We start from the raw sequence: 10,830 nt of genomic DNA, 5'->3' as shown, positions 1-10,830 counted from the left end.
GAGATGAGACTTCGACATTATCAAGTCAGTCCAAAAACATTTTAGAGTTCCAAACATTCGTTTTCAAAATTAAATGTTACAGAAAAAATGTTTGTATCTGAGCAGCATATTACATAAGAGACCACTTTTCAGATTAAAAAAGAAAACATAATTAAAGCCGCTAGTGGCCTTGACGGGCCCTCACACGTGTGGTTCCGCAACCCAGGACATCCCGCCACCCAACAAAACAGTCACATGTCATATATTCATCAAATGTTCAAAGGTGATGTGCATGTTGCAAATGCCATGACTGCTTGACGGATGAGAGATAGTCAGAAAAAGACTGTGTGTGTGTGTTTCTGTGGTGTGAAAATGTACATTTATATATGTACAAAACTATACATGTGTCTTCTCCTTATCTCTATCTCACGCTGTAATCTTAAGTCATCTTAGCTTTCCTGTGTCTGCAGTGTGTGTGTGTGTACATGCAGAGTTTTCATATGTCTGCAACAAAATGCACAATGATGGCAGGTCACTAATATATAGATTTAGGCACTGCCTAAAAGCGGAGCTCCCATCTGTTTCTGGGTTGTAGAATTTTCTTATATCCTAGCCAGTCTCTTTTGTTTTATTTCTTTACTGGCTAACACTGGCCACTAGGCGGTGTGTATGACTGGTAATTACTAACACTGGCCACTAGGTGGTGTGTATGACTGGTAATTACTAGCACTGGCCACTAGGCGGTGTGTATGACTAGTAATTACTAACACTGGCCACCAGGCGGTGTGCATGGCTGGTAATTACTAACACTGGCCACTAGGCGGTGTGTGTGACTGGTAATTACTAACACTGGCCACTAGGCGGTGTGTATGGCTGGTAATTACTAACACTGACCACTAGGTGGTGTGTATGACTGGTAATTACTAACACTAGCCACTAGGCGGTGTGTATGACTGGTAATTACTAACACTGACCACTAGGCTATGTGTATGACTGGTGGTACACGAACACGGACAAACCACAAAAAAATCGACTCGATGGGTTTACCATTTTTCTTAGGTATGGTTCTCCGCTGGAACTCTGCTATTATTGTGTGCACGTGTGTGTGTGTGTGTGTGTGTGTGTGTGTGTGTGTGTGTGTGTGTGTGTGTGTGTGTGTGTGTTTATCAGAGAGAGAGAAAGTGTGTGTGAAAGAGAGTGTGCTCATAGATGTTGCGTGTGCATGTGAGTGCATACTTGTGAGAGAGTGTATGTGTGTATGCATAAATATGCATATGACTGTGTGTGTGTGTGTATGAGTGTGCACAGAATTGTATATATCATCAGACTCATGATATCCAATATTTTGTAAAGTTTCAGATCAATCCATCAATGAATTGAACATTTTTCCCCATTTCCTGCTTGGCCAGATGGTGGTGCTGTGCTAGGCATCTGAATTACACATGTGAATATCATCACAATCATAATACACAATATTTTGTAAAGTGTCAGATCAATCAGTTAAGGCATTGCCAATTTCTGGCACATTTCCTGCTTGGCCAGGTGGTGGCGCTATAACAGACAGGCCCATTGGGCGTCAGGTTATAATAATCATAATATCTATTGAATTAAGAAGTGTCTGACCATACAGTCAATGCACTGTGGTTTTCTGACACGTTTCCTGTTTATGTGGCAAGATATTAAAATCATAAGGCCATTTCAACATATTACAAGATATCAAAAATCCCTTCACAATTTAATATCAGTGACATCTTGGCATCACGTATAACAAATTTCACATGAATCTCATGAACTGTCTAGGAGGAGCATGTTAAAATTCATCATGTGTCAAAACACACATATTCAAAACCCTATTCTTTCCTTGACCAGTTGGTGGCGCTATACCAGACAGGCCCATAACGGCTAAAGAGTATCAGAATCAGATTACAAGATATCAAGTTCAACATTCAGCAATATCTTGGCATATTATATTTCATAATATTTCAACATATTACAACATATCAAAAATCCCTTAGCAATTCAACTTCAGCAATATCTTGGCATCATGTTTGCCAAGTTTGACATGAATTTGATGAACCGTCTAGGAGGAGTACGTTAGAAATGACCATGTGTAATTTCACTCCAAATGGCCTTATGACAATCACTTCAAAGATCTTCGCATTCATTTCAATGGGAAATGGAAAAAGGGGCGCTATGAAGTCCCTGGGCCATGCCCGGGGCCAAAAGTCTGTGGCTGAGTAGTGATGACAATGACTGATGTGTGTATCAAATTTCATGAGTTTTCGTGCATAGGAAATGCCTCAAATAAGGCCAAAAGCGGCAGAATAATAATAAGAAGAAGAGAAGAAGAAGAATCCTTCGAAAACAATAGGGTCTTCGCACCGAACGGTGCTCGGGCCATAATGAAGGCTACTGGGTTTTGGTGCAAAATGAAGAAGCAAGTGTGACAGTCAAAGTGTCCAGAAGAACTGTGGCTGGTTCTGTAAGATGCTCAGTAAAACCTACAGCTCATTTCCTTCTAAAACTGCACCAATTGTATCTGAGACTACTAATTTTTTTAAAAGCAAAAGATCGTTTCACATCAAATATTGACTTTGTTTCATTTATTATGGCTTACTGCTTACAATATTTTTTAAATGTTGAAACATTTCATTATATATATATGAGTGATTCCACGCTTATGGGTACTGAAATGGGGACATGAACTTATTTTTAAAAATTCACCTAAAACCATTTCTTTTTTTTTACCATCAGGTCACAAAACATGTAATCTTTAATGAATGATATGTTAAAAGATAACTTTAATTTTCTGAGATGTAATAAAAACATATTTATATGCCAAAGTCAGAACGTAACAGAAGTGTTGTGGACATATATATTCTCAATTTTAACAATGTAGAATTACTTTTTGAAACATAGGAAGGTGATGTTTTAGCAAATATAATTAATAAACATGTGTAGTAGAATAAACATACACATTCTTTCAATAAGATTAACATGGTATATAGCTAGATTGTAATTAATTTGTAACAGACGCGAGATGGACAATCGTAACAGAAGTAATGTAACAGACATCATTTTGGAACTCATAGGCTTGACTTTGGCATATAAATATGTTTTTATTACATCTCAGAAAATTAAAGTTATCTTTTAACATATCATTCATTAAAGATTACATGTGTTGTGACCTGATGGTAAAAAAAAAGAAATGGTTTTAGGTGAATTTTTAAAAATAAGTTCATGTCCCCATTTCAGTACCCATAAGCGTGGAATCACTCATATATATATATATATATATATATATATATATATATATCTCATCTCATTATCTCTAGCCGCTTTATCCTTCTACAGGGTTGCAGGCAAGCTGGAGCCTATCCCAGCTGACTACGGGCGAAAGGCGGGGTACACCCTGGACAAGTCGCCAGGTCATCACAGGGCTGACACATAGACACAGACAACCATTCACACTCACACCTACGGTCAATTTAGAGTCACCAGTTAACCTAACCTGCATGTCTTTGGACTGTGGGGGAAACCGGAGCACCCGGAGGAAACCCACGCGGACACGGGGAGAACATGCAAACTCCACACAGAAAGGCCCTCGCCGGACCCGGGGTTTGAACCCAGGACCTTCTTGCTGTGAGGCGACAGTGCTAACCACCGTGCCGCCTATATATATATATATATATATATATATATATATATATTTCCTCTGCCTAGAACATCACCCTTAGTATAAATACAGTTTAACTGTAGATACAATATCATACTTATTCAAGTTTAATAATTTTAAACACTAAATATTTTTTGTTTACATTACCTTGTCTAGCTAAAACAGAGTAAAGCTGAGTTTTCTCCAAAAGTACTCATGATTCACAGAGAAAACAGCTTTTATCTTATCTCTTTTTTTCCACCAAGGTAGAAACCCTGCTCATGATAGTCAAATATTTGAGATGTCTGAAGATAAATGATAAACGAGTCTCAGGTTGCAACATTCATGCACAACTAAATATTTACACTTTTTACCATGAAAAAAATTACATCATTTTTTCTTTTTTTTTTTGGGAAAGTACCCATTACAGAAACTGTCTAGAGTGAATGATTAGATCTTTCAGCAGCTGTAGTTTCAATACCCTTCCACCTGGTGCCATCTGCAGTTAGACAGATCCTCCCATGAATATCCGCTCATCCAATCAGCTTGGGTGTGATAGTTCAAAACTGTTTCTGAGCAGTGGTAACTGTGGTCACAGTATGATTAAACTGAACATTTTAGATATTTATTACCATGCGTTGTTTTTCATGATGTGCAGAAGACCGTTTGTCATTTGGAAAGGCATGTCATTCTGAAATGTATCATGATTTTAATCTTTATTTGATGAGAAAAAATATATAAATTAAACAACTAATTAGCTAATATTAGATGCATGGAACACCTAGTATTATACGCTATTGTACTACATGTTCCTTCTTGTTGAATATCCAAACTTATCAGAAAACATTACTTTACATTGTATCACATTACATAGAGAATACTACTGCAAAGTTATGAAGTTTATCTTCCAGTGGTGAACATATTCATGAGTGAGCAAAGCGGACAAGTGAAAATATTTTCAACACGAGAAGATAAACTTCACATCTTCGCACCACCATGTAACATTCTTTATATTATATGGACACAGCCACAAAAAAATTATGCAAGTTAATCAAAAGGATTTTAATTTTGAACCGGTTTGCCATTTTGACAACATGTGTTTAGTCAGCGGGAAAACACTCGAAGTGACATCATCGGAGTGAAATATCGGGAATACATACTGTACAGGACACTTTTTTGATGGAATAAAAACGTGTTCTATTCCTGTCTAGCAGGTTTCATTCATTTGGTTTGATAGCATGCAATATCGTTAGCATATCACTTATCCTACATGTATTACGTCACTCTATCCAATGGAGAATGAACGTTGAATATGGTTTACGATATTGCATGGTTGTCAAGACAACATGTCATATCTTGGAGATGTAAAACTTCCACGCTAGCTGTGACAATTTGTAAACAAACATGGCCACCAGGTTTGCTTTGTTAAATACGGAAAATTTTGAGAGAATTTTGAAAGAGAAAGACACGTTGAACACTTGAAAGGAATGTATAATAATAATAATAATAATATTGGCTGGCTTTTTTGCGGTATATCAGATATATTCCATTCAGCTAGCATGATATTGAACGAGTCTCGTTCAATATCATGCTAGTTGAATGGAATATATCTGATATACCACTCAATGCCAGCCAATATTATTTAATTACATTACATTACATTGCATTGCATTATGCTGCATTTTATTACATTACACTATTACAAAAAAATTATAAATAGATAGTTTTGACAGGATGGCACTGTCGCCTCACAGCAAGAAGGTTCTGGGTTCAAGCCCAGTGGCTGACGGGGGTCTTTCTGTGCGGAGTTTGCATGTTCTCCCCGTGTCTGCGTGGGTTTCCTCCGGGTGCTCCGGTTTCCCCCACAGTCCAAAGACATACAGGTTAGGTTAATTGGTGGCTCTAAATTGACCGTAGGTGTGAATGTGAATGGTTGTTTGTCTCTATGTGTCAGCCATGTGATGATCTGGCGACTTGTCCAGGGTGTACCCCACCTCTCGCCCATAGTCAGCTGGGATAGGCTCCAGCTTGCCCGTGACCCTGTACAGGATAAGTGGTTATGGATAATGGATGGATGTAAAATTTTAATTTCATTAAAACTGTCACTTCATTTGCTATGGCTGTTCTGCAAGGTGCTATGACAGTCCAATCACAATGCTTGCTATAGCAACAGATAAAGTAATTTTATTCATCATTATATATTTTCACCCAGTGTTAAATAAGAATAAGGAGTCGAAACCTTAAGTGAACGTATAGGATTGTTTGTTTTATCTGTAACCGCTTATCCCGTGTGGGGTCATGGGGGGGGGCAAGCTGGAGCCTATCCCAGCTGACCATGGGCGAGAGGCAAGGTACATCCTGAGCAAGTCGCCAGCTCATCGCAGGGCTGACACACACATAGAGACACAAACAACCATTTACACTCACGGTCAATTTAGAACCACCTACATATCTTTGGACTGTGGGAGGAAACCCACGCAGACACAGGGAGAACATGCAAACTCCACACAGAAAGGCCCTCATCAGTCACTGGGTTCAAACCCAGAACCTTCTTGCTATGAGGCGATAGTGCTAACCACTACACCACTGTGCCGCCATGAAAGTATACAGTGGAGCAAAAAAGTATTTAGTCAGTCATCAATTGTGCAAGTTCTCCCACTTAAAAAGATGAGAGAGGCCTGTAATTTTCATCATAGGTACACTTCAACTATGAGAGACAGAATGAGAAAAAAAATCCAGAAAATCACATTGTCTGATTTTTAAAGAATTTATTTGCAAATTATGGTGGAAAATAAGTATTTGGTCATTAACAAAAGTTAATCTCAATACTTTGTTATATACCCTTTGTTGGCAATGACAGAGGTCAAACGTTTTCTGTAAGTCTTCACAAGGTTTTCACACACTGTTGCTGGTATTTTGGCCCATTCCTCCATGCAGATCTCCTCTAGAGCAGTGATGTTTTGGGGCTGTCATTGGGCAACATGGACTTTCAACTCCCTCCAAAGATTTTCTATGGGGTTGAGATCTGGAGACTGGCTAGGCCACTCCAGGACCTTGAAATGCTACTTACGAAGCCACTCCTTCGTTGCCTGGGCGGTGTGTTTGGGATCATTGTCATGCTGAAAGACCCAGCCACGTTTCATCACCCTTGCTGATGGAAGGAGGTTTTCACTCAAAATCTCACAATACATGGCCCCATTCATTCTTTCCTTTACACGGATCAGTCGTCCTGGTCCCTTTGCAGAAAAACAGCCCCAAAGCATGATGTTTCCACCCCCATGCTTCACAGTAGGTATGGTGTTCTTTGGATGCAACTCAGCATTCTTTCCCCTCCAAACACAAGTTGAGTTTTTACCAAAAAGTTCTATTTTGGTTTCGTCTGACCATATGACATTCTCCCAATCCTCTTCTGGATCATCCAAATGCTCTCTAGCAAACTTTAGACGGGCCTGGACATGTACTGGCTTAAGCAGGGGGACACGTCTGGCACTGCAGGATTTGAGTCCCTGGCGGCGTAGTGTGTTACTGATGGTAGCCTTTGTTACTTTGGTCCCAGCTCTCTGCAGGTCATTCACTAGGTCCCCCTGTGTGGTTCTGGGATTTTTGCTCACCGTTCTTGTGATCATTTTGACCCCACGGGGTGAGAGCTTGCATGGAGCCCCAGATCGAGGGAGATTATCAGTGGTCTTGTATGTCTTCCATTTTCTAATAATTGCTCCCACAGTTGATTTCTTCACACCAAGCTGCTTACCTATTGCAGATTCAGTCTTCCCAGCCTGGTGCAGGTCTACAATTTTGTTTCTGGTGTCCTTTGACAGCTCTTTGGTCTTGGCCATAGTGGAGTTTGGAGTGTGACTGTTTGAGCTTGTGGACAGGTGTCTTTTATACTGATAACGAGTTCAAGCAGGTGCCATTAATACAGGTAACGAGTGGAGGACAGAGGAGCCTCTTAAAGAAGAAGTTACAGGTCTGTGAGAGCCAGAAATCTTGCTTGTTTGTAGGTGACCAAATACTTATTTTACCGAGGAATTTACCAATTAATTCATTAAAAATCCTACAATGTGATTGCCTGGATTCTTTCCCCCCATTCTGTCTCTCATAGTTGAAGTGTACCTATGATGAAAATTACAGGCCTCTCTCATCTTTTTAAGTGGGAGAACTTGCACAATTGGTGGCTGACTAAATACTTTTTTGCCCCACTGTAGTAATGAGTCAAAATCTTCCATTCAAAGAAATATACTCAAGTGAACGTTTAAAAGGTTGCTACTTTTAAATGTAATAAAGTATTAACTAACTTTGATTATTTATCTTAAACTTTGAGATGATTTTTGTTTTAAAGCAGCTAAACATCATTCAATCTTCAGTCTGTAAATTTACTTGTATACGCATGACTGATGTTACAAAGTTTGCTAATGAATTAATCACAAGTAAACTATCATGTAACTCACCAATACTGTATCAACCATTAGCTAGGCTTGCTGCCTAGCCAGTTTATGTTAGCTAATGGAAGTGATGCTCGTTTAACATGGGCTATAGAGCCAGTTAATGTTAGCAGATTAGTGACCCTTACCTCAGCATGCTTTTTCAAAGTAGACGGTTCATGTCTTCTAGGGATGCAGAGAGGCACCTCAGTTTATGAGTCTTTGGTTACTCCAGCATAGTGGAACATTTTACTAATGGAGGATCAGGGGACGCTAATCCTCAGTTCCACACTGCAGTCTGGTAACATATCCATCTTCAAAGGCACATGAATAGCTATAGCTTTAACTACAGTACATTGTGTAGCATGAGAAGGTCACGACAGATATATAATTAGCAACATATTTAATATTGGTTTTTTTTTGTGATAGTTTTACTTTTTCTGAAGGTTGAATTCATTTCAGTCCAGAATAACAATAAATACATATAGGCCAAACCAATAATCTAGTTTATGAGCGTAAGTAGAAGCTTTTATAGACATGAGATTGGATACCAGATCTTGATCACTCTACAGACAAAGAGTAGGATTGTCCTGCCTTCATACATGTCTTATTGAGAAGGTGATACAGCAGCTTTTCCTCAAGGTTAATAGGAGAACTGTGCATCCAATTTCAAGATTAAAAAACAAAACAAAACCTTGGTTCGAGAAAATAATAGGGTAGTTAGAAAACCTTAGTTTAAAGAATGCTTGTTCCGAGATTCGACCCTTATAGTTTCTTTGTGACTGTAGGGATTTAGTGTTAGCATAATGGCAATTATTTATTACCCTTTCCAGAATAGCCTGCTGTTTGCCAATCTTCCTCTCTATTAACATAGAAATATTATAAAATATCCTGATTATCAATTTCACAAATAATACCATATTATATGCAACTATATTCAACAACATGGTTATTGTTACGCTATTGTCCAGGATGCTAGTACAACAATCCCAGCTCCGTGGTTTTAATAATGCCACCCCATCACAAAGTAGTGGATCCCCAAATCCCTGCTCTTATACCAGTGCAAAGATGATGCCATCATGGTCTGACTCCACCTTCGAACTATAAGTATAAAGAAGGTAGAATCTGTTTCTCTGCCTCTCCTTCCCTCCCTTCTCAGCTCCGGCCAGTGTTGGGAGCCGGAGAGATCTAATATCGCGTGTGAACACAGAGGACCTCAGTGCGCAGAGCTCCAGAGAGACAATGGCTTCAGCCGGCCTGGAAATCCTGGGCATGATTCTGTCTGTGGCTGGCTGGCTGGGTGCAATGGTGGCCTGCTGCCTGCCCATGTGGCGTGTAGCGGCGTACGTGGGTCAGAACATCGTGATCACACAGATGGTGTGGGAGGGTCTGTGGATGAGCTGTGTGGTGCAGAGTACAGGCCAGATGCATTGCCAGATTTACGATTCCATGTTAGCGCTGCCTAATGACCTGCAGGCTGCACGAGCTCTGGTTGTCATCGCTGTGTTTATTGGTGTGGTGGCCATGACGCTGGCTGTAGCAGGTGCCAAGTGTACCAACTGTACCTCGGATGTCTCCAGCAAGCCTCGCATCATGATGGGTGCTGGTGTGGCGTTTGGCAGCAGCGGGCTGTTGTTGCTTGTGGCCGTGAGCTGGTCAGCCTACACTATTGTCTTGGACTTCCATGACCCGCTGCTGCAGGAAACACAGAAGAGGGAGTTCGGGAACTCGCTGTATTTCGGCTGGGGCGCCTCCTGCCTGCTCATCCTAGGGGGAGCCATACTTTCCTGCTCGTGTCCTTCCAGAGCACCAAATGGTCCTGCGTCTGCCGGAGCACAGTACTCAACAGTGAAATCAGTGGCTGCTAATGGATATTGCAGAAGGGACTATGTTTGAATGGTGTAGGTTGGTAAATAAGCTTGCATTCAGCGACAATAAAAACTGTGCTGGAGTGTTATTCACTTGGACAAACACCAGAAAAATATGATAGAATGGTTTTATGTGATTGAATTATGATATAGAGTTAAATCAGTCAGCAACAGTAAGTCATTAGATGTCTTCTTTCTCGTGTAGATTTGAAATTGATATATTAGTGTGTAATAACCTTTGTGTTGCATCTAGATTTTGAGACAGAATGAGAAGTTTTTTCCAACTGAAAAATGTTGACTTAAAAGGTATCCAGCATGATTGTCTAATTATGTTGCAATTGCTTTATATTATATTATATTATATTATATTATATTATATTATATTATATTATATTATATTATATTACAGGCCCTCAGAGTTTACACAGTTAAAGCTGATGGGCATTGCAAGGCTTCGTAATGAAACATTTTCTGAAGGAAATAAAGTTCTTATCACAAGTCAGTCAACACATAAATATTTCCTGCGATATTTCAGTTTCCCGTCTACTACGAAATGGATGACCATTCCTGAGAAACCCGAGACTTTGCAAAGGTAAGCTGGAGGAGATGAAATAAGGAATTCTTAGTCCAAAGTGCTCCATATCATTGGAAATCTACCCAGCTCTTGAGGGGCTGCTACACATTGGAAATTACCTCCCTGCGTTGGTGTAGACGTAACTAGGTACAATGCAGCTGTTGTTCTGAGACCTTCTTCTGTTCCTTTGCGTCCACTGCTCAGTTCTTTATTTCAGGGGAGTGTAACTGAAACTAGCCATCATGAGATGAAAGCACCTTCCTTTTAGGTTAGTTGGGGCTAAATCTGCAAAGTCGCTGTGCTGTGGCATTCCTTTGTTTTGCTAATCGAACA

General features: G+C 39.9%; 1 protein-coding gene across 1 annotated transcript; it reads left to right on the top strand.

Moving 5' to 3' along the window:
- The first annotated feature begins 9,297 nt into the window (after positions 1 to 9,297).
- LOC132871553 (claudin-4) lies at positions 9,298 to 10,024 on the top strand. Its single transcript, XM_060905805.1, has one exon. It carries the CDS (start codon positions 9,298 to 9,300, stop codon positions 9,949 to 9,951), a length of 654 nt encoding a protein of 217 aa, XP_060761788.1. The 3' UTR covers positions 9,952 to 10,024.
- The last annotated feature ends 806 nt before the right edge of the window (positions 10,025 to 10,830 follow it).

Source organism: Neoarius graeffei, chromosome 23, assembly GCF_027579695.1.
Source record: "Neoarius graeffei isolate fNeoGra1 chromosome 23, fNeoGra1.pri, whole genome shotgun sequence".
NCBI classification, from domain to species: Eukaryota; Metazoa; Chordata; class Actinopteri; order Siluriformes; family Ariidae; genus Neoarius; species Neoarius graeffei.
This window is presented reverse-complemented; position numbering and strand designations above follow the sequence as displayed.

Excerpts from the sequence above, each read along its gene's own strand:
- LOC132871553 (XM_060905805.1), top strand. The coding sequence starts at position 9,298 with ATGGCTTCAGCCGGCCTGGAAATCCTGGGCATGATTCTGTCTGTGGCT.